The 24,923-nt window shown below is 44.3% G+C and overlaps 1 protein-coding gene across 3 annotated transcripts in view; it reads right to left on the bottom strand.

Annotated features, from left to right (window-relative positions):
- Positions 1-328: 328 nt before the first annotated feature.
- The window catches only part of LOC131193480 (zinc finger protein OZF-like), an 84,455-nt gene continuing 59,860 nt past the window's right edge, over positions 329-24,923 (bottom strand). For all 3 annotated transcript variants that reach the window (XM_058173687.1, XM_058173686.1, XM_058173685.1), the window contains exon 2: positions 329-7,515. In XM_058173687.1, the coding sequence (XP_058029670.1) occupies positions 5,337-7,040 (1,704 nt within the window). In that variant the 5' untranslated portion in view covers positions 7,041-7,515 and the 3' untranslated portion in view covers positions 329-5,336. The remainder of the gene's footprint in view (positions 7,516-24,923) is intronic.

Genomic DNA, 24,923 nt, shown 5'->3' with positions numbered 1-24,923 from the left:
TGTAACTTCAAACGTTGGCTAAGGGAACGCTCGTAACCTGGGGATTACCTGTATTTTAATTTGCATTCGTAACCTATCATTTACTGTTCCGTTTTTGGTAAGTTATGTTTTCTTTTCGATTATCCATACAGACCACTGTGTTACATTCACTAGCAAACCTCTGAGATGCTCCTGCACCGCTATAGTTGTATAGACGGCCTAAAGTCTTTTTTAATTCTTTTTAAAAAAACATTTATTATTAAAAAAAATTGTACATAAAAATGTAAAAAAAATGTACATTGTGGAACCGTCTTGGCGATATCTCCACCATATAAAGAATAACATAAGTCACTTATGTATTCAGTATACTTTACTGCTTATTAATTATATACACATACTTAACCTCTTATACACTTACATACTATATTAAATATATTGCCTTTTGTTTCAATCTATGCCTCCTTGTTCTTACTCGTTCCGACTTCAATTCCTTAAGTCTAACCATTGATAAAATCTATTCCAAATCTCATAGTAGTCTGTCTCTCCTTTATTTTTCAGTTCTAGCATAAGTCTATCACATTCTGCACAGTCAAGTATTTTCTTTATTATTTCCTTTTCTTTAGGTATGTTTTCACTCTTCCACTGTTGGGTATAAACTATTCTTGCCACTGTTATGATATGTAATATTATAGAATTCTTTATTGGCGAAGTGTGATAGGACACACAAGGAATTTGTCTTGGTGCATATGCTCTCAGTGTACATAAAAGAAAAGATACATTCGTCAAGAATCATAATGTTCAACACTTAATGATAGTCATAGGGTACAAATAATCAATCAAATCATATTAGGAAACAGTCAATATAAATCATAACGATACAAGCAACAAGGTTACAGTCAATATGTTAATCCTTTATAAATATGTTAACTAGCAAACATCAAACCTAGCATACAGCTTTGTTTCCCTAAAAGTAGAGAAGGGAACAAGGGAATCAGCTATATTGGACTTAATTCTCAGTAACAGAGATGAAATGATAGAAGGTGTTGAAGCTACAGGAACTTTGGGGGGCACGCAATATTGGAATTCAACATTATGCAAACACAAGTAGTAGAACAAAGTCAAACTAGAGTCTTGGACTTTAAGAGAGCTAATTTCAGTAAATTTAGAGAGAGCTTGAAAAGGATTCCATGGATGAGAATCCTCAAGGCGAAAACAACTCAAGAAGTTTGGGAAATTTTGAAAAGTGAGATTATAAAAGCCCAGTCTAACACAATACCAATGAAGAAGAAAAATAATAGATCTCAAAACAAACCAGCATGGCTGCATAAAGAATTCTCTGACAAATTGAAAGACAAAGAGGACAAGTATAAAAAGTGGGAAAGAGAGCCAAATAACTGAGGCAGAATATCAACAAATAACCCGAGCCTGTAAAGATGAAGTGAGGAAAGCTAAGGCTCACAATGAACAAAGGCTTGCGAAAAAAGCCTTTTGTAAAAAAATTACAAAAAAAGCTTTTTCCAACATGTTAAAAACAAGAAAAAAAATTATCCCATTACTGGGATAAAGTGGCAAGAAGGTGACAAGCAACAGGGAGAAAGCAGAACTACTTAACTCATTTTTGCATCTGTCTACACAAAAGGAAAAAACAATCCAACCTATCAAAAACAGCACAGCAAAAAAAAAAAAAAGATTAGGAACACAAGTTAAAATAGGGAAGAAAATGGTAAGTGAACACCTGTCTACCCTAGACGTGTTCAAACCACCAGGACCGGATGGATTACACCCCAAGGTTCCGAAGGAACTGGCAGACGAGATCTCAGAACCACTGAACTATATGTTTCAAAGATCCTGGAACACAGGGGAACTGCCAGAGGACTGGAAAAGAGCTGATGTAGTTCCCATCTTCAAAAAAGGGAAAAAAAACAGATCCAGGAAACTACAGACCTATCAGCCTAACCTCAATACCAGGGAAGATTATGGAAAAGATAATCAAGCAATCAATCAGCAAACACCTAGAAGCAAACAAAGTAATAACCAAAAGCCAACATGGGTTTGTCAAAAACAGATCATACCAGACTAATCTTACTGCATTCTTTGACAAAGTGACAAAATTAGTGGACCAGAGGAATGCCGTCAATATAATTTACTTGGGCTTCAGTAAAGCATTTGATAAAGAAGACCATAACCTACTACTAGATGAAGTAGAAAAATATGGGTTAGACAGCACCACCACCAGATGGATTTGTAACTGGCTGACCAATCGCACTCAATATGTAGTTTTCAATGGAACTGCATCTATATGGAGGGAAGTATGCAGTGGAGTACCCCAAGGCTCTGTTTTAGGCCCAGTACTCTTCAACATCTTCATCAATGACTTGGATGAGGGGATAGATGGGGAACTCATCAAATTTGCAGATGACACCAAGCTGGTAAGAATAGCCAACATTCCAGAAGATAGGCTCAAAAGACAGAAGAATCTTGACAGACTTGAACTATCTAACAAAATGAAATTCAACAGTGAAAAAAGTAAGGTTCTTCATTTAGGCAAAAAAAACCAAAATGCAAAGGTACCGTATATGTGGTACCTTGCTCAATAGTAGTAACTATGAGAGGGATCTTGGAGTCCTAGTGGACAACCATTTAAATATGAGCCACCAATGTGCAGCAGCTGCCAAAAAAGCCAACACAGTTCTGGGCTACATAAAGAAAGGGATAGAATCAAGATCATGTGAAGTGTTAATACCACTTTATAATGCCTTGGTAAGGCCACACTTGGCATATTGCATTCAGTTTTGATCACCATGATCTAAAAAAGATGTGGAGACTCTAGAAAGAGTGCAGAGAAGAGCAACAAAGATGATTAGAGGTCAGGAGGCTAAAACATATGCAGAACGGTTGCAGGAACTGGGTATGTAAGCGGTAAGGGAAGACTGTCTACAAAACTGAACATCCCAAAGGGTGCACAATAGGTACTATTAAAAAAATCCTAGGTTAAGCCCAGTTCTTCCAGGATAATAAATGGATGTTGCACCAGTAGGAAATCCTGTGTTTGTTTCCTAGGTAAAAAAAAATCATGGAAGACAGCAGTGGCATAAGAGTTCATATTGTTTCCAAAAAAAGAAGGTGTCCATAAAATCACAAGTCATCCCTACTATGAAGGAGAACCCGTTTTAAAGCATGTAGCAACAAATCGAATAAAATCTGGGGAGAGAAGGAATATGTAGCAACAGATATGTTTCAGTCGAATTGCTTCTTATGGCTCTTGAACCATGAAGGTCACCTGCAGGGCAGAACAGCCTTTACATCTGAAATTTTACACTGCTTTTATCACTGTCTCAACCTCCCGCAATATATTTGCTATTCATATGGTTTCTTCCACTTGCATCAATGGTGGGTTGCTACCGGTTCTTCCTTGTTCTTGTGAACTGGTAGTAAACATTCTGAGTAGTTTGGAAAACCGGTAAATGCCATTTCTGCCTGCCCCTGCCCTCAATCTATTGCTGCCTCCGGACTTCCAGATGATCGGCTAGAAGGAAAAAATCAGGGCCCACTTGACAAAGAAGAGGGGGGGGGGAAAAAGACACCGTCGCTTTAAATTGAGACGCCAAGAAGCCTCCCAACTGATCGGCTAGAATGAAAAAATTAGGACTCGCTTCTCAGCCAGGAGATCACTTGGCAAAGAAGAAGAAAAAGACGCCATCGCTTTAAATTGATGCAGCTGCTCGAAGGAGGTTTTTACTTGCAGAAGCAGTTTGTTTCTGGGTCAGCTGAACAACAAACTGGATAAGAGGAGGAATTCATATATGGTTCTATGTTTTTGAAGTTTTGGGGTTTGTGCAACATAGGCTTTGTGTTTCTAAAAAGGTTTGGGCGATTTCCATTATGAATTATCCTGTCTTGAATGAGTTTTCTGCCTGCTTGTAAATGGAGCCTAACTTCTGGTTTCCACTCTCTAAGCACCAGTAGCTGTTTTCTGCTTACAAAGTTTCCTTTATGCAGCTGGCAGGAATGTGGAATTCCAGCAGGTTACTTATTAGCAGCTTGCTTTTTCGTTGCTTATGTGGGAGCCTTTTCTTACGAGAAATATTTTATTTGGGAAATGAAGAGGGGGGAGTTTGATTCCTTCCCAGAACAGATTAGTGGGGTGGGGAGGGAATGGGGATTTTAGGCTTGCTCTCAAACATCAGCCATAATACTAATGACTGTTTTGAACAATATGCAGGTTGTATTACACAAATGGCTATTTTATATGTGAAATATAAAACCTGAAACCTATATTGGTTCACACTGTCAGGAAGTTTCTCCTTAGTTTTAGGTTGCTTCTCTCTTTGTTCAGTTTCCATCCATTGCTTCTTGTTTTGCCTTCTGGTGCTTTGGAAAATACCTTGCCCCCCTTTCTTTCTGGCAGCCCCTTAAAAGCCTGTTGCCTATCACACTCTTGGGCAAAGCATGTGAGCCATTTCCTCCTTTCAGTGGTCCATGAAAGTGCATCTATAGCAGGGGTCTCCAACCGCGGCCACTTTAAGACTTGTGGACTTCAAACCTAGAACGGTCAAATCAAACCTGGCTGAGGAATTCTGGGAGTTGAAGTCCACAAGTCTTAAAGTGGCCAAGGTTGGAGACCCCTGATCTATAGTATGTAGATAATAAAGGTGAAAAAAGGTGAACATTTTTGCAGAACTATAGATAGGTTGAGGCTGGGTGTGACAAGGAATGGCTGGGAGGGGAGGGGCCAGGCGAGGCACCCCTTGACGTGAGTGACATTGAGTTGGCCATGCCTACCCAGTCACATGACCATCAAGCCACATCCAGTCACATGACCATCAAGCCACGCCCACAAAATAAGCCACGCCCACAGAACCGGTAGAACCCACCCTTGACTTGCATGCCTCATTCTTGACACAATCTGAACAGACATGTTTGGTGCACTGAATTCCTGGAACTGTTAGGAAAAGATAAACTTTGAACCTGGGTGGGACTCGTGGCTCATAGCATTTCTATCATCCACCATACTCAAATACAAATAACACCCCCAAAGATTTTACATAATTGCCCAATTTCAACAAAAATAAATATCCAGCAATTTCTTACACTGAAGTCCAGATACCCATTATCAAAGTAATATGTTCCAACTTTTTCTTTCTTCATCTAATACCATAAGATATTTGCCTACAAAAAACCAGGCAAATTCTATTTAATTTAATCAATTTAAATGGTCAATTTCTCAGCTGGACTTACAATGGGACACTAGAAATGAAATTCAGCTCTTCTCTACACTAATCACTTGGGGCCTCAGGAGATTTTATTGGTGCGATAAGGGTAGAAACTTTCCTGAAGCATGGTCTACACTCAGGGCACTAAAATGGATTCTCCCCTTTGTGTATAAAGACATGATTGATAAGGTTAAACCTAGTACTGAGATCTTTCCCACAGTCTGGACACTCATACGGTTTCCGTCCTGTGTGAGTCCTCTGTTGTTGAACCAGGCTGGAATTCTGACTGAAACATTTCCCACAATCAGAACATTCAAACGGTTTCTCTCCTGTGTGAATCCTTTGGTGGCCTATGAGGTTGGAATTCTGACGGAAACTTTTCCCACAGTCAGGACATTTAAAGGGTTTCTCTCCTGTGTGAATCCTCTTGTGTTGAACCAGGGTGGAATTCTGACTGAAACTTTTCCCACAGTCAGGACATTTAAAGGGTTTCTCTCCTGTATGAGTCCTCTGGTGTTGAACCAGGGTGGAATTGGTACTGAAACTTTTACCACAATCAGTACATTTAAAGGGTTTCTCTCCTGTGTGAGTCCTCTGGTGTGTTACGAGGCTGAAATTGGTACTGAAACTTTTCCCACAATCAGGACATTCAAAGGGTTTCTCTCCTGTGTGAATCCTCTGGTGTGTCACAAGGCTGGAATTCTGACTGAAACTTTTCCCACAGTCAGGACATTCAAACGGTTTCTCTCCTGTGTGAGTCCTCTGGTGTTTCACCAGGGTGGAATTCTGACTGAAACCTTTACCACAATCAGGACACACAAAGGGATTCTCTCCTGTGTGAGTCCTCTGGTGTATCACCAGGGTGAAATTGGTACTGAAACTTTTACCACAATCAGGGCATTCAAAGGGTTTCTCTCCTGTATGAATCCTCTGGTGTATCACGAGGCTGGAACTCTGAATAAAACCTTTCCCACAGTAAGGACATTCAAAGGGTTTCTCTCCTGTGTGAATCCTCTGATGTATCACAAGGCTGAAATTGGTACTGAAACTTTTACCACAATCATTACATTTAAAGGGTTTCTCTCCTGTGTGAATCCTCTGGTGTGTCACGAGGCTGGAATTCTTACTAAAACTTTTGCCACAATCAGGACACTCATACCACTTCTCTCCTGTGTGAGTCCTCTGGTGTTTCACCAGAGTGAAATTGTGACTGAAACATTTACCACAATCAGGACACACTAAGGGTTTCTCTCCTGTGTGAGTCCTCTGGTGTTTCACTAGAGTGAAATTGTGACTGAAACATTTACCACAATCAGGACACACAAAGGGTTTCTCTCCTGTGTGAGTCCTCTGGTGTTTCACCAAGTTAGAATTGGTACTGAAACTTTTACCACAATCAGGACATTCAAAGGGTTTCTCTCCTGTATGAATACTCTGGTGTGAAACAAGGTGAGAATGTCGACTAAAACTATTCCCACAGTCAGGACATTCAAAGGGTTTCTCTCCTGTGTGAACCCTCTGGTGTATCACCAGACTGGAATTGGTACTGAAACTTTTCTGACAATCAGGACATTCAAAGGGTTTCTCTCCTGTATGAATCCTCTGGTGTGTCACCAGGTTGGAATTTTTACTGAAACTTTTCCCACAGTCAGGACATTCAAACGGTTTCTCCTTGGTGTGAGTCCACGTTGCCATGCTTGCTAAAGCATTTACTGCATTGGGAGCACTTGTAGGGCTTCTCTCCTGTGTGGGTCCTTCCAAGAACCACAATGGAGGTGTTCTGATCAGAGGTTTTGCCACATTTAGAGTATTGTATGGCTTTTCTCCAGTCTTGATCCTCTCAGGCATAATCAGCTGTGATTTGCAACTTGTATCTTTCCCACAATAGGCATATCTATGGAGCTTTTCCACAATTCATATTCCTGAGGAGGTCCAAAATATGGATGATCCCTTGTTTAGCGGTGCTTTGATTCAAGCTGTTTTCTTCCTCCCAGAATGACGCCTGCAACTCTGTCTTCTCTATGTGGCTTTCCAATTGAGCTTTTCCTCCCCAGTATCTTCCAGATATTTCCGTCTTTTGCCCAATGGAAGAATAATCTCCCTTGACTTTTCATGTAATATATGCTTGAATTTCACACATTACTTTTCCCAGCTAGAAATCTCTTCTTGATTTTCTCTCTCACCTGTTGAGGGAGGTGAAGAATTGTGTGGCTCTCTGAAGAAAATGGGAAATATTTTGATTTGTGGACTGACTTGCTTTGCTGTTCAATGTTGCTTGTTATCCTCAATTGTCCAGAGTGCTCTTCATTGCCATCATCTTTGTCTATAAGATTAAAAAAAAGGTGTATCTTTAATTGTGCATAAAATGGCTGCAGAAGATGAGAAAAAAAGAAAAACGTTTACATTACAATGAAAAAGCAAACATGCCACAATCCTCCAATAAGCTCCTACATTAATCATGACACATGGAAGACTACCCAGATCCAAGTTTGAATATCCATTCAATGAAGAAATTCACTTGTTGACTGGGTCAATCACAAATTCTTAGCAGTGCAAAAGGTTGTTTTCACATTCAAGTGAAAAAGATACTACACCCTCTTTGATTTCTATGGTTTTACTTATCCGGGTATCATAAATATTATTGGAACAGAAGAGAAGAGAATAACAGAATTGGAAGGGACCTTGCAGGACTTCTAATGCAAGCCCTGGTCAACCAGGAGACCTTATACCATTTCGGAGAAGTGGCTATTACATCTCTTATGAAAAGCCCCCAGTGATGGAGCACCACAATGTCTGAAGGGCAGCCGTTCTGCTGGTTAATTGTTCTCACCATTAGGATATTTATCACTGCTTCCATTGTATAAAGAGGTGAAGTAGCAGCCAAGTACTGCAAATAAAGTGCCTGTCACTTTCCGGCCATCAGCAAGGAATTTAGACAGAGCCAAAAATGGTTAACTTTTTATTTATTTATTTGTCAATCATATATAACATAACAGGTAAAAGTTTAAAATAATTTGGATACACGAAAAGAGTAAGTAAAAAGGAATATTAGGAGAGGGATGGTAGGCACGCAGGTGCACTTATGCACGTCCCTTACAGACCTCTTAGAAATGGGGTGAAGTCAACAGTAGACTGTTTAAGCTTAAAGTTTTGGGGGTTTGGGGAAGAAACTAGAGAGCCAGGTAGTGCATTCCAGGCATTGACCACTCTGTTACTGAAGTCATATTTTCTGCAATCGAGTTTGGAGCGGTTTACCTTGAGTTTGTATCTATTATTTGGTCGTGTATTGTTGTGGTTGAAGCTGAAGTAGTCATTGACTGATAGGACATTGTGGTAGATAATTTTATGTACTATGCTTAAGTCAGACTGAAGTCGGCGTAGTTCTAAGTTGTCTAAGCACAAAATTTGGATTCTGGTGGCATAAGGTATTTTATTGTGAGCAGAGAAGGACTCTTCTTGTGAAATATCTCTGGACTCTCTCGATTGTATTTATGTCTGATGCGGGTTCCAGACAGATGAGCTGTATTCAGGAATTGGTCTAGCAAATGTTTTGTGTGTTCTAGTTAGTAGTACAATATTACCAGAGAAAAAGCTACGCAAGGTTAGGTTAACAACTCTTAGTGCCTTTTTGGCAATGTTGTTACAGTGGGCTCTGGCACTTAGATCTTTAGAAATGAGTACTCCAAGGTCCTTGACAGAGTGACGGTGATCTATAAGGTCATGTCCATCTAATATGTATTTTATGTTTCATTTTTTTTTTGCCAATGTGCAAGACAGCATTTGTTGGTTGAGATTTGAAGTTGCCACTTGTTAGACCAATCTGACACATAGTCAAGGTCTTTTTGAAGGGTAGTTGCATTGTCTGTAGTGTTGAATAGTTTAACATTGTCAGCGAAGAGAACACAGTTGCTTTTAATATGATTGCAATGGTCATTTATGTAAAGTATGAAGAGAGTTGGACCTAAAACACTGCCTTGGGGAACACCACTATTAACAGGTAGAGGATTTGATAGAGCGCTTCCTATTTTGATCACTTGTTATCTGTTTGACAGGAAGGCAGTTATCCATTTATGTAGGAGTCCAGAAATACCATAGGATTTTAGTTTTAGAAGTAATTTGTCATTTACCACTGAATCAAAAGCTTTACAGAAGTCTATGACAACTGCGTCTATTGCTTTGCCCTGATCGAGATGTGTAGTCCATATGTTTTTGCAATGTAGTAGTTGTAGATTACAGGATATTTTTTTTCTGAAACCAAACTGTTTGATAGAAAGTAGGTTGTTTGTCTCTAGGTGGAGGGTAATAGATTGGTTAATGATTGATTCCATGACTTTGCAGGTGAGGCAACATAAAGAGATTGGTCTGTAATTTTCAACTAGGCTAGGGTCTCCCTTTTTATTTATTTATTTATTTATTTTATTAAACTTTTATACCGCCCTTCTCCCGAAGGACTCAGGGCGGTGTACAGCCGAAATAAAATACAGAGTATATACAATTAAAAGAAATTAAAAGAAACTATTAATAAATGGCCGGTAATTTAAAAATTTTAAAAAATTTACAAATGTTTAAAATCTCTAAAACCCCAATTTAAAATCAACTATTTATGCCAGTCCTGCTTGAGTAAATAAGTATGTTTTTAGCTCACGACGGAAGGTCCGAAGATCAGGAACTTGACGTAAGCCGGGGGGAGTTCGTTCCAGAGCGTCGGTGCTCCCACAGAGAAGGCCCTACCCCTGGGAGCCGCCAGCCGACATTGTTTGGCGGACGGCACCCTGAGAAAACCCTCTCTGTGAGGCGTCTGGTCGATGGGAGGCATCTGGTAACAGCAGGCGGTCTCGTAAGTACCGGGTCCTAAGCCATGGGCGCTTTAAAGGTGGTAACCAGGATCTTGAAGCGCACCGAAGACCACAGGAAGCCAGTGCAAACTACGGGCAGTGGTGTTACGTGGGAGCCTCGGCGGCTCCCATTACCACTCAGCGCAGCTGCATTCTGGACTAACTGCAGCCTCCGGGTGCACCTCAAGGGCAGCCCCATGTAGAGAGCATTGCAATAATCCAGCGAGGCGTAACCAGGCGTGGTGACCGTGCATAAGGCATCCCGGTCAAGGAAGGGCGCAACTGGTGAACCAAGCGAACTTGGTAAAAGCCCTCCTGGTGACGGCTGCCAGATGTTCCTCAAGGACAGCCGGCCATCCAGGAGGCGCCCAAGTTGCGAACCACCTCCTTTGGGGCCACTAACTCGCCCCAACAGTCAGCTGCGGATGCAGCTGACTGTACCGTGCCGGAATCACAGCCACTCCGTCTTGGAGGATTGAGCTTGAGTCTGTTTCTCCCCATCCAGACCCGTCGGCTTCCAGGCACGGGACAGCACTTCGACCGCTTCGTTGGGGTGGTCCGGGGTGGAAAAGTACAGCTGAGTGTCATCAGCATACAGATGATAACTCACCCCGAACCCACTGATGACCTCGCCCAGCAGCTTCATGTAGATGTTGAACAGGGTAGGCGAGAGAATCGACCCCTGGGGTACCCCACAAGTGAGGCCCCTCGAGGACGACCTCTGCCCCCCTGTCAACACCGACTGCGGCCGGTCAGAGAGATAGGAGGAGAACCACCGATAAACGGTGCCTCCCACTCCCAATCCCTCCAACCGGCGCAGCAGGATACCATGGTCGATGGTATCAAAAGCCGCTGAAAGATCTAATAGGACCAAGGCAGAGGAACAGCCCCTGTCCCTGGCCCTCCAGAGGTCATCCACCTCTTTTGAAGATAGGTATGACCTTGGCTTGTGACCATTGGTAGGGCAAGGTGCTGGTACTGAAAGATTTTTCAAGAATTATGCTTAGAGTTCTGCAATTGCAGTGGAAACCTTTTTTAAGAAGTATGCACATAGTCCATCAGGTCTAATAGAGATGGTGGAGGGGTAATGATTTGAGCTTATTTTGCAGCAACAGGACCTGGACACCTTGCATTCTTTAAATTGACCATGAACTCCTCTATATACCAAAGTATTCTAGTAAAAAATGAGACCATCTGTCCAATAGTTAAAGCTTGGGTGACATAGGATTATGCAACAGGACAATGGTCGCAAAACACATCAGCAAATCTACAACAGAATGACTGGAAAAGAAAAGAATCAAGATGTTGCCATGGCTGTCAAAGTCCAGACCTCAACCCGATTGGTGGGACCTCAAAAGAGTTGTGCATAAAAACACACCCACAAACCTCAATGAATTGAAGCAATGTTGTAAAAAAGAGTGAGCCAAAATTTCTCCGCAACACTATAAGAGACTGATAAAGTACGGGACCACCTGCTGCCACCGATAGCCTCCCACCGACCTGTGCGCTCCCACAGAGAGGGTCTCCTCAGGGTGCCGTCAGCCAAACAATGCCGGCTGGCGACCCCCAGGGGAAGAGCCTTCTCTGTGGGGGCACCCACCCTCTGGAACGAGCTTCCTCTGGGGTTACGACTACTACCCAACCTCCGGACCTTCCGTCGCGAGCTCAAGACTTTTTTATTTCACCGTGCAGGGTTGGCCTAAGATACTATTGTTTTATATGGGGTTTTATCACTGTTTTTTAGCATAATTTTTAATTGGTACTAGCCAAATTGAATTTAGATTTTTATACTGTTTTTTAAGTTTGTTTATAAATGTTGTTTTATGTTGGCTGTAAACCGCCCTGAGTCCTTCGGGAGAAGGGCGGTATAGAAATTTAATAAATGAAATGAAATGAAAGTAACACAGAAAAGAATTACTTCTAGTTGTTGCTGCTAATGGTGGTTCTATAAATTATTGAATCATACAATTTTTTACATGTGACTTTTGGCTTTCTTTTTATAAGACAAATTATGTCATATGTTGTTTTTCATCTACAGTTGTATTTACCTACTTTTAAGAACTTCTACGTACGCCAGGTGAGAAAGTTGAACACCTTTCATATGTGCTGTCTCCGACATATTCTTGGCATCACCTGGCATGACAAAGTTCCAAATAGCGCAGTCTTGGAACTACTGGTATGGTCAAGAGTGATCTAAAGGCTTTGGGAATGGACATTACTATCTGGGAAACCTTGACCTCCAATCATTCAGCTTGGAGGCTAAAGACGCAGCATGGCATTCTCCAATTCGAAGAGACATTTGTTCGGCAGGCTGAGGCAAAGATGCAGTCCCAGAACCAGCAAAATCGGGGGGCTGGGCAGGGGACAGAATGTATCTGCTCTCAGTGTGGAAGGGATTGCCACTCTCAAATTGGCCTTTTTAGTCACACTAAGATGCTGCTTTAGGACCTCTTTTCAGAGCACGATACCATAGTTTTTTGAGACTGAAGGATACCAAGGTAAGAACATCTAAGGACCAACTGATTTTTACTATGTCCTGATATATAAAATAATAGAAGTCCTGGGGAGAATTTATACATTTGCAGATAAATACACTCAGAGAAATAAAAATACACCTACAATATGGAAAAAATCCATGTCTTTCAAGCCTGAAAAATATCTCAAAATAGTTAGTCAAACCTTCTGCGCTAAAATTAATCAGGAATTTGATCAATTTGATGATTGCTCATATGTTGAGATGGCAAGGCTGAAGTTCAACAGGCTTCTGAGGCCATGGAAATATTCACAGGAAACCACTAACCTGTGGGTTAAGCACGTGATCAAAATCACAGAAGGCATGCTTGGCTATCTTTATAATTTTTATAATTTCTATATTTCTATACCTCATCTTTCGTGTGCCAGCTGCCTCTTATATAGTGAAGCGAAAGCAAAGAAATGTATAAATATCTGCCTGGCACTATGCTCAGGATTCTTTCCTTCTTAGGAGGGACCCATCTTTATTCAGCTGAATAAATGCGTTGGCTTATCAACACACACATTTGAACTGTCTTTTGTTTTACCTAGACAAACCTGTCAATCTGCATGATTTTGGTGGTTTTTAGGAATTTAGGATTTATTTTTTTTACAGAATTTAGTAAACTGACAACACAATTCATTTGGCTAGGGAAAAAAACCACACTTCAAATTAAAATTATTACAGGACAGTAGGGAGGAAGGAGGCTTTGTAGTCCCAGATTGGGAGCTTTATTATCTGGCAGACACTCTCACTTGGATAAGAGATTGGATAAATCTAAAGAATGAAAGAATCTTAACAATAGATGGACAATTAGGCTGGCATGGTTTCATCTGGGATGGGAAAAATAAAATACACAGCTACTTCCAAAGACACCAAATTAGAAATGGCCTATTATAAATATGGCAAAAAATAAAAAGGAATCTGTTATGTCCACGCAGGTGTGAGCAGAGGCTTTTCTTCTGCTGCACAAGTGCGGGACTTATTTTAAAGTTATTGGTTTATTTATTTATTTATTTATTTATTTATTTATTTATTTAATCAAATTTTTATACCGCCCTATCTCCCGAGGGACTCAGGGCGGTTTACAGCCCGATAAAAATACAAATATAATACAAGATAAAACACTGATTAAAAAACTTATTGAATTAGGCCGAAATTTAAAATTACAATTAAAATAATAAAACCCCATTAAAACTAAATTTAAAATTAAAATTCTAGTTCAGTCCTGCACAGATAAATAGATGTGTTTTAAGCTCGCGGTGAAAGGTTCGAAGGTCAGGAAGTTGGCGGAGTCCTGGAGGGAATTCATTCCAGAGGGTGGGAGCCCCCACAGAGAAGGCCCTTCCCCTGGGTGTCGCCAGTCGGCACTGCCTGGCGGACGGCACCCTAAGGAGTCCCTTCCTGTGAGAGTGCACGGGTCGGTGGGAGGCAATCGGTGGCAGCAGACGGTCCCGTAAGTAACCCGGCCCTAAGCCATGAGCGCTTTGGAGATAGTTACCAAAACCTTGAAGCGCACTCGGAAGGCCACAGGTAGCCAGTGCAGTCTGCGCAGGAGTGGTGTCACATGGGAGCCACGAGGGGCTCCCTCTATCACCCGCGCAGCTGCATTCTGGACTAACTGGAGCCTCCAGCTGCTCTTCAAGGGAAGCCCCATGTAGAGAGCATTGCAGTAATCCAGGCGAGATGTCACGAGAGCATGAGTGACCGTGCATAGGGCATCCCGGTCCAGGAAGGGGCGCAACTGACGAACCAGGCGAACCTGGTAAAAAGCTCTCCTGGAGACGGCCGTCAAATGGTCTTCAAAGGACAGCCGTCCATCCAGGAGAACGCCCAAGTTGCGCAATCTTTCCATTGGGGCCAATGACTCGCCCCCAACAGTCAGCCGCGGTTGCAGCTGACTGTACCGGGGTGCCGGCATCCACAGCCACTCTGTCTTGGAGAGATTGAGCTTGAGCCTGTTTCTCCCCATCCAGACCCGTACGGCTTCCAAACACCGGGACAGCACTTCAATGGCTTTGTTGGGGTGGCCCGGTGTGGAAAAGTACAGCTGAGTATCATCAGCGTACAGTTGGTACCTCACACCGAAACCACTGATGATCTCACCCAGCGGTTTCATATAGATGTTGAACAGGAGGGGCGAGAGAATCGACCCCTGCGGCACCCCACAAGTGAGGTGCTTCGGAGTCAACCTCTGCCAGGTTAAAGGCTGACAGTTTCCTATAAAAAGGGGCTGTCAGTAGGGAACTGAATGTTGCTTTATAATGAATCCTTATCTAAAATAAATGTACCTGCTGGAAGTCTGGCTCTTCATCTGTGTTCCCACCCACAACATTCCATTGGCAATGAAGAGGGAGAGTGTTGTGACCCAGGTTCCTGGACCCGGACTCCTGGACTCGGATGATTCAGAAAGTGAGGGAGAAGACCTGGCAAGCCCTGCTTCTCTTGAGCCCTCTCCCTCCCTGGCACCCACTCAAAGGGAGGAGGAGGGGCCGGCAAGGCCTGATTCTCTGGAGCCTTCTTCTGATTTGGCAACGCCCCAAGAACAGTTTTGGAGTGATGCAAGACTGCGCAGACATGACCGGCGCGCGCAGCAGAAGCAGCGTTGGGATAAAGCCAAGTAATGATTGTCATGCAGTGACATCTGCAGAGACTATAAATAGGAGGCGGGATTTCCTGGTTTTTTGTCTTGGACAAAGCAATGAATTTGCGCGGGCAAACTGTATCAATGGAGGGAAGAGTATATTCGTGAGTAATTCTGGCCTTATCTATAATTTCCTCGTTATCTCCAGAAACGTGGCAGGCCCGTGGGTAGACGTGGCCAGGACATCTAATCTATGTAAATAAATTAGAAAAGGAGGCCTCTGACTGACTCTTTGCTGGGAGTATTGGGGGGAGGGAAACAGAACAGAGAGGTTGTAGAGATAAAAGGGGCCTGCATGAGTGACAACTGTTTGTTTTGGAAAGAGAATGGCTAACTCACCACAGTTTGCAACATTTGATCCTGAAACACAGATGTGGGATTCTTATTTAATCCTTTTTGACTGTATAATGGAAGCTAATGACTATACAAATATCACAGACAATCGTAAACGAGCACTTTTCTTGAGCATTTGTGGAAAAGAAGTGTTTGAGACAGCGAGGGCTCTCATTGCACCCCAACACCTTCAGAAGGTTCCTTGGTACATAATATTAAGCAAATTGCAGGAACATTATGCTCCCCGACCATCTTGCGTTGATAGAATACATGCTTTTTACCATAGGGACCAGGTGGAGGGTGAGTCTATCAGTTGTAACATGGCAGCCCTCTGGAAAGCAGCTATTTAGCAACCTAGATGAAGCCCTTCGAGTCAGATTGGTCTGTGGGGTTCGGGATGTTTGATTACAGAGACAATTATTGGTGAAACCAACGTTAACACTATAGACAGCAGTAGAGGAGGCACAAGCCGCTGAATCATCAAATAGATTGACGGAAGAGTACAGAAGTCAGGCAGCCCTCTGGCAGCTAGAAGGGGGGCAACCGTCTATTGGGGAGAGGTGGAATTATGGGAGGACACTGAAGTTGAGGAAGATAATCATGATGATGTCCATCAGTTGAGGGCAGCCAGTAAGGATCGCAGATTGACCATGGATCGGTCCTCCTCGTGTATAGGGTGCAGTGGAAATCACACGAGAGCTACTGTTGTGCCTCGTCCTCCCTCCTCTCCTCAGCCGGGCCCCTCCCGTCTACACCCGGGCCTGTTATCAGACTCAGAGTCTGATAATGAAGATGAACAGCCTGTCATGCCTCCAGCCCCCGGCCCTGGCCCCATGCCCGGAGAGGATTCCAGGAATGAACAAACAAACCTGATAAACCTCACTCCTACAGCGTGTGAGCAGGAAGCCAGCCAGGTGCTGGAATTACTGACAGCAGTTCCAGCTGAAGACAATTCAAAGTGGGAGGATCCTCGCTTCTGGAGATCTGAGAGGCGACGCCAGCAGAAGGAAGGGAGGGGCAGGCCTGGATAAATGCTGAGTCATAGAGCCACACCCCACAGCCTATATAAAGGACCTGCTTGTGGCATTCCAACCTTGAGTCAAATCTCATCTAGTTTGCTGCTATCGGACTCTATCGCTGAAGTCACAACTTGGACTCCTGCTTGCCCTGATAAACCTCGAAGGAATTTGACAAGCTGCAGAGGCTTCGTTGCCACATTTGATACGGACTTCCTAGACCCGGTCATCGGAGGGGGAGGGGGACACGACAGCTACATGTCGCCATAAAAACACCATTTGTAGATGGTGTGGGAAGAAGGGTCACCTAGCACAAGTTTGCTGTGCCGCGTTGCCTGCCCACCCAAACAGGACAGACTTAAATTCGTAATGGGAGGGGAAAGTGGGGCCCACTGAGAGTAAGAACCCCAGAGGAGTGTTTTACTATTAACATGGATGGCTGTCATTCAGAGAGGGTGAGCAATGAAACCGGGATTCCGGGAAGCAGTAAAGTTTACATTACCATCCGTATTGCAGGATCACCCTGCCAGATGGAAGTGGATACAGGGTCAGCAACAACAATCTTATCCTGGCAGACCTTACAGAGATTGGTGTCACACAGAGCCAAGCGGAAGCTTATGCATAGCCATATACGTTTGAGAGACTATCAAGGAAATAACATCCCCATTAAGGGTACGTGGAACGGTCCATGTAGAATATAAAGACTTCTCTGGGCCACTTAAATTGATTGTTCTAGAAGATGCACTGCCTAACCTCCTGGGACTGGATTGGTTTGCAGCTTTGGGGTTAGAGATCACCGGGGTTCATAAAATCCTAGGAGAAACTATTGGAGAGTTTAGTAAAGAATTTGCCGACGTGTTTGATGGAAAGTTGGGAGAATAAAGTGGTACCCCGATATCTTTCAGTTTGGAACCCAAGATGGCACCAATAAGAATGAAACCAAGGAGGGTGCCATTTGCATTAAAGCCGAAGGTTGATGAACAACTAGATAAATTGATTCAGCAAGGCATACTGGAACAGGTGGACCACGCCAAGTGGGAGATCCCTATCGTGACGCTAGTGAAACCAGATGGGTCAGTCCGAATTTGTAAGGGTTATAAATGTATTTTGAATAGGACTCTTCAACATAATGCTTATCTGTTACCAGTGATGCAGCATTTGTTACATTCGCTGGGGGGGGGGGAGCAAGATATTCGCAAGTTAGATGTTGCCCAAGCTTATCAGCAGCTCCCCATGGATGACGCCACTGCTCAAGCACAAACCATCATAACGCATCGGGGGCATTCCGTTGCTGCCGCTTAGTTTGGGGAAAGCAGGGCCCCAGGGTTGTTTCAAAGTTTGATGGAACATTTGTTATATATCATCCCTAGGGTTGTTCTCTATTTTTACAACGTGCTCATCTCTGCTACCAGTAAAATTGAATTATTTGAACGACTACATCTAGTTTTACAAAGATGTCAAGAGGCTGGGTGAAAGGTAAAAGAAGAAAAGTGTAAAGTAGCAGTAAATCAAGTTGAGTTCCTGGGATACCTGGTTGATGCATCTGGATTGCATCCCACCAAGGAGAAAGTACAAACAATACATGCTGCACCAACCCAAAGAATAAGATGGAACTTCAGGCCTTCTTAGGGCTCCTCAATTTCTATAGTGTGTTTTTGTGACAAAAGGCATCTGTCGCTGAACCACTACATCAACTGTTGAAAAAAAAGGTGCTGTGGGTATGGGGGCACAGAGAAGCAGCTGCATTTGTGGAGGTGAAGAATAATTTCCTCGGATAGTGTCCTAGTTCAGTTTAACGAATGCCTGCCTATAGTCCTGACGTGTGATGCATCCCCATTTGGAGTCGGGGGAGTCTTAAGTCACTGCCTTCCAGTCAATTGTGAGGCCCCAATAGCGTTCTTTTCTAGGATGCTATCATCAGCCAAAAGAAATTATAGCCAACTTGATAAAGAGGCATTGGCTGAGGTTGCTGGGATAAAGAGATTCTATGAATATGTTTATGGAAGGAAATTTGATTTAGTGGCAGATCATAAGGCACTGTTGGGACTAATTGCGGGGGAACGGCAAACACCGCAGGCAGTGTCCCCAAGAATGATGCGTGGGACAGAGCTTTTAGCAGCATATAGTTATTGACTTATACAGCATGAAACTGGGCCATGCTGGTGGCCTAAGCCGATTTCCATTACCTAATCTAGTGGAGCATCCGGCTCCAGCAACATCAGTACTGCTGATTAAGACCATGCCATCCATACCAGTTACAGCCACGGAAGTGGCGACCCAGTTGAGAAAAGATCGAACAATCATGCAAGTATTAAACTGGGTATGGAGGGGATGGCCTAAAGAGTCAGGGAGTTTAGAGTTTAAGCCATTCCAGGCAAAGCAATACAAACTTTCAGTGCAGAAGGGTTGCCTATGGTGGGGTAATTGCGTAGTGATACCCTCAAGGCTAAGGAAATCATTATTAGAGACTCTATATGAAGGCCACCCTGGAATCGTAAGGATGAAGGCTTTGGCTCATAGTTATCTGTGGTGGCCAAATATAGATAGAGATATAGCAGAGTGGGTGGCATTGTGTCAAGCATGCCAGGAATCGAGACTGGCACTGTCGTGTCCCACTCCTCCGCTGACGACCGGGTCAGGGAAATCCGAATCAGGCTTGCCTCTGCAGCTCTGCCCAAAGTCCTAGCAAAGTCCTCAGAGCAGGCAGGAGACCAGAAAGTGACTTCAGCAAGATAAGTTCAACTTTGCCTGACTCAGAGACTGCCAGAAAGCAGATCCTTTATATAGGCCATGGGGTGTGGCTCCATGACTCAGCACTCATTAAGGCCTGCCCCTCCCTTCCTTCTGTTGCCTCCGCCTATCCAGTCTTCTGATGCGAGGGTCACTCCAATCAGCAGCTGTTGGAAATAAACTTTCCTCAGGCTCACATGCTGTGGAGAAGGGGGAGGGGTCTAGCTGCTCCGTTTGCCTGGGCATGGAGCCAGGGCTGGGGCCGAGGGGTGCTCCCTCCTCTGCAGCCTGCTTGGGCATGGAGCCAGGGCTGGGACCGGGAGGTGCCCCCTCCTCTTCAGCTTGTCTGGGCATGGAGCCAGGACTGGGGCCGAGAGGCATACATTCCTCCGTGTTCGGGAGCAGATAAGAAGGCCCCGGCTGCTGTGAGAGCGGGCAAGACACAACAGGCACCTCCTGCAGCTCCACCACAGGACTAGGAAACACCGAAAGGCCCATGGTCTAGAATACATCTCGATTTTGCAGGGAATGTCCTTCCTAATTGTAGTCGATGCGTATTCCAAATGGCTGGAGGTGGCTATAATGAGGTCAACTACAATGGATGACATTGTTAGGGTATTAAACAAACTGTTTGCAACACAAGGGTTGCCAGACATGTTGGTATCGGACAATGGGCCACAATTTACGGCAACAGCATTCGAGGTATACCTAATAAATCGAGGAATACATCATGCCCTTTTCGCACCATTTCACCCCACAAGTAATGGGAAGGGAGAATGAATGGTGTGAATGAAAAAAGAGGCATTGACTCGAATGGGTCCCAGGGACCATCAGGAGAAACTTGATAAGTATCTGTTCAACCAACATGTCACTCCCTGTGTAGCCACCAGAAAGAGCCCAGCTGAATTACTTTTCTGCCACGGAGTCTGCCTCGCTCTTCTCCGTCTCATTTTTCTCCATCTCTAAAGGATATGCCCAGAGGGAGGCCCTAGAGAGTATTTGTAAGCCATCTGATGGAGCTGAAGAATGCGGTCGATGTGTGAGGGCCCGACAGAAATACAGGAGAGGTGCCAATCAACGCAAAGCCGCCATAGACTAATGTATCTGGATGAGTATGTTTGTGGTGTACAAAGTTTTCCTGAGGGTGGGGGAACGGGTGTTATGTCCTCGCAGGCATGAGCAGAGGCTTTTCCTTCTGCTGCGCAAGTGCGGGACGTATTTTAAAGTTATTGGTTAACGGCTGACCCTTTCTTATAAAAAGGAGCTGTCAGCAGGCAACTGCATGTTGGTTTATAATCAATCCTTATCTCCGTATGAAGATCTATTGGAAAATCAGGAGAAATTAAAAACAAACAAGAATTAAAAGATCAGGGAATAGACATTGACTGGTGGCCATACTTGCAGATTCAGTCTACGTACAAAAAGGATTTAGAATTATACGGATTTTACAAAGAACCACAAGAATTAAACAAAATTTTACAGAGGTCAGAAGAAAAATTGATTAGAAAAATATATAATTATTGATTGAGATTCAAAATGGAAGTAGTAGTACTGAAGGCAAGGAGCCGAGGGAGACCACTGTACCTCAGATTGCCGGGTGCGAATCCCTCTTTGTGAGATGGGGTCGTAGGTGTCAGATGGGTGTGCTGATCACGTACCTGGCTCCTTGCTGCGTGACAGCTGCCCTGCCTGAGCTCCTGGAGATGCTGGCTGGGGTGGCAGTTGAGACCCCCAGACTTTTAGTCATGGGGGACTTTAACTTGCCATCTTCCGGCTCGTCATCGACGGCAGCTCGGGAGTTCATGGCTTCCATGACAGCCTTGGACCTGACCCAAGTAGTTGATGGCCCTACTCACATGGGGGGTGGCACTTTGGATCTGATTTTTCTCTCTGGTCAGTGGTTGAGAGATCTGGACTTAAAGGAAATAGTCACCGAACCTTTGTCATGGTCAGATCACTCTCTTCTTCGCCTGGACTTTCTGACCGCCATTCACCACCGCAGGGAGGCGGAGCCGACACGTTGGTTCCGCCCCAGGCGCTTGATGGACCCGGATGGGTTCCGGACGGAGCTTGGGCCATTTCCTGAGGGTCTGGCTCACGGCTCGATTGAGGAACTTGTTGCGGCCTGGGAACGGGCCGCGGCGGGGGCCTTAGACCGGGTTGTGCCTTTGCGGCCTCTGACCCGGCGCAGGTCCCAACCGGCTCCTTGGTTCTCCGAGGAGCTGAGAGGGATGAAGCGCCGGAGAAGACGCCTAGAGAGTTCCTGGAGGTCTAGCCGTTCGGAAGCTGATCGGACACTAGTGAAGTCCTATACTAGGACTTACCTAGTGGCATTGAGGAAGCGGCGTAGCTACCCCTCCACCCTCATTGCACCGGCAGATAACCGCCCAGCCGCCCTGTTTCGGGTGACTCGCTCCCTCCTACACCAGGGGGAGCGGGATGACCCGTTGCAGGGACGTGCTGAGGAGTTTAACGGTTATCTATACGATAAAATCGTTCAACGGGATGGTCTGGACCAAGATTGCGGTGATGCGGGTGAGATGCTCGAGGTGGTCTTGGCGATATTGTTTGGGATGAGTTTGACCCTGTGGCTCCGAGGACATGGACAGGTTGTTGGGCAGGCTGAATGCCTGCGTGTTTACTGGACCCGTGCCTCCTGGCTGGTGCTGGCCACTCAGGAGGTGACACGAGGCTGGCTCCAGGCGATTACGATCGCTTCTTTGGTGGAGGTGTCTTCCGGCCGCCTTGAAAGAGGCGGTGGTGAGGCCCTCCTCAAGAAGCCTTCCTGGACCCGGCTGTTTTAGGTAATTATCGTCCGGTCTCCAACCCGCCGCGCGAAGGTTGTAGAGAGTATGGTGGCATATCAGTTTCCCTTGCACCTGGATGAAACTGTCTATCTAGACCCGTTCCAGTCCGGTTTCGGCCCGGTTACAGCACGGAGCGGCTTTGGTCGCGTTGGTGGATGATCTCTGGAGGGCCAGGGATGAGGTTGTTCCTCTGCCCTGGTCCTATTAGACCTCTCAGCGGCTTTCGATACCATCGACCATGGTATCCTGCTGCGCCGGTTGGAGGATTGGGAGTGGGAGGCACCGTTTATCGGTGGTTCTCCTCCTATCTCTCCGACCGGTCGCAGTCGATGTTGACAGGGGCAGAGGTCGGCCCGGGCGCCTCACTTGTGGGGTGCCGCAGGGGTCGATCCTCTCGCCCCTTCTGTTTAACATCTACATGAAGCCGCTGGGTGAGATCATCAGTGGTTTCGGTGTGAAGTACCAGCTGTATGCGGATGACACCCAGCTGTACTTTTCTACACCGGACCACCCCAACGGTTATCAAGTGCTGTCCCGGTGTCTGGAGGCCGTACGGGTCTGGATGGGGAGAAACAGGCTCAAGCTCAATCCCGCCAAGACAGAGTGGCTGTGGATGCTGGCATCCGGTACAGTCAGCTAAATCCGCGGCTGACCATCGGTGGCGAGTCATTGGCCCCGATGGAGAGGGTCCGCAACTTAGGCGGCCTCCTGGATGAACGGCTGTCTCTAGGAGATCATTTGACCGCCGTCTCCAGGAGGGCGTTCTACCAGGTTCGCCTGGTGCGCCAGTTCGCCTTTCTGGACCGGGATGCCCTATGCACGGTCACTCACGCACTCGTGACGTCTCGCCTGGATTACTGCAATGCTCTCTACATGGGGCTCCCCTTGAAGGGCATCCGGAGGCTACAGTTGGTCCAGAATGCGGCTGCGCGGGTGATAGATGGAGCCCCTTGTGGCTCCCGTATAACACCTATCCTGCGCAGACTGCACTGGCTACCTGTGGCCTTCCGGGTGCGCTTCAAGGTGTTGGTGACCACCTTTAAAGCGCTCCATGGCATTGGGCCGGGTTATTTACGGGACCGCCTACTGCTACCGAATACCTCTCACCGACCCGTGCGCTCTCATAGAGAGGGTCTCCTCAGGGTGCCGTCAGCGAGGCAATGTCGCCTGGCGACGCCCAGGGGAAGGGCCTTCTCTGTGGGGGCTCCCACCCTCTGGAACGAACTACCCCCCGGACTTCGTCAGCTTTCGGATCTTCGGACCTTCCGCCGCGGGCTCAAAACATACTTATTTAATTGTGCAGGACTGAGCTAGATTTTAAATTTATGGGTTTTAATTGGGTTTTATTTTTATATTTTAATGAACGGGCTTTTAGAATAAGTTTTTTAATTGTTTTATATTGTATTTATGTGTTTTTAAGTGCCTGTAAACCGCCCTGAGTCCCTCGGGAGATAGGGCGGTATATAAATATGATTAAATAAATAAATAAATAAATAAACCATAATAACCTGGGCAACAAATTTTGGCTACAACATAGAATTAGAGAAATGGGAAAAAATGGGGAAAAAAACTACAAATTAACAATGGCAACAACATACAAAGAAAACCTGTACAAAATGTTCTACAGATGGCATCTACCACCAACAAGAACGTACCCAAACAGTTCACAGGACTGTTGGAAGTGTAGTCAGGCCCAAGGAACATACTACCATATGTGGTGGACATGTAGAGCAGCAAAAAAATAGTGGATAAAAATAAAAATGGCTTGAGAAGATGATTGAACAACCAATAGAACTAAAACCAGAATTATTTTTTATTAGGGATAAATACGGGGAAGTATGACAAAAAAATTCATTATTTAATACTACAAGTCATAACCGCAAGACTTATCTATGCCCAAAACTGGAAGAACAAGAACATACCATCAAAGGAAAACATGATAAAAAAATGTGTCAGAGTGCGTTGAGATGGACAGACTGACAAAAGAAATAAAAGACAAAGGAGAATCAGATTATTATATTGTATAGAATATCTGGTATAAATAGTTAGAGGAAAGATCCAAAGATTAGGAAAGCATTAAAGAAAGAAGGTTAAGGAATTAGGAAATAATTATAAAGCTGCAAAAATAGATATGATATAAAATGCAAGAAATATTGTAAATTAATATATTAGTAGATTAAGATGTATAGAAGAAATACATACACACATATATAGATATAAGATGTACTGTATATAAATTAGTATGTATTGTATACAAATTAATATATTAGTAGACTAATATGTGTAAAAGAAGTATATGTACATATGTATGGATATAAAAGGAAAGATGGCATAAGGGAGGTATACCGATGTAAAAATGTTGCAAAAAAGATAACTGTGTTATAAAACTTGAAAAAAACTGCTTAATAAAAATTATAAACTCTCAACCTTACATGGGAAAAGACCCAAATATGCCAAGAGCTACATATATATATATATATATATATATATATATTTATATATAAATTTTACAGATGTGGAAGCTTTAACTGACCAAATGATGCCTAAAGCCTCTGCAAGATTTGAAGCACCAGTTATGCCAATGGAAGCCATGAATTCCAAGTAAAGGAAGAAAATACCTTCCCTTTGGTGACATCCCAATTGAAATAGTCCTCACTTACTGACTGCAATTGGGACTGGCTTCTGTGTCACTAAGCATTTTATTTCCACTCTTTTCTCCTGGCTTGGAACAGGACCGGATTTTTCTTCCTACAATTTATTTAGCCTAAAAGTTTTATCCAAAAACTTTCTACTATTGACCTCACCCCATTCCTAAGAGGACCATAAGGGGCGTGCATAAGCGCATAAACGTGTC

This window comes from Ahaetulla prasina, chromosome 2 (genome assembly GCF_028640845.1).
Source record: "Ahaetulla prasina isolate Xishuangbanna chromosome 2, ASM2864084v1, whole genome shotgun sequence".
Classification (NCBI taxonomy): domain Eukaryota; kingdom Metazoa; phylum Chordata; class Lepidosauria; order Squamata; family Colubridae; genus Ahaetulla; species Ahaetulla prasina.
Note: the sequence above shows the minus strand (reverse complement) of the source record. Positions and strands in the feature narration are given on the sequence as shown.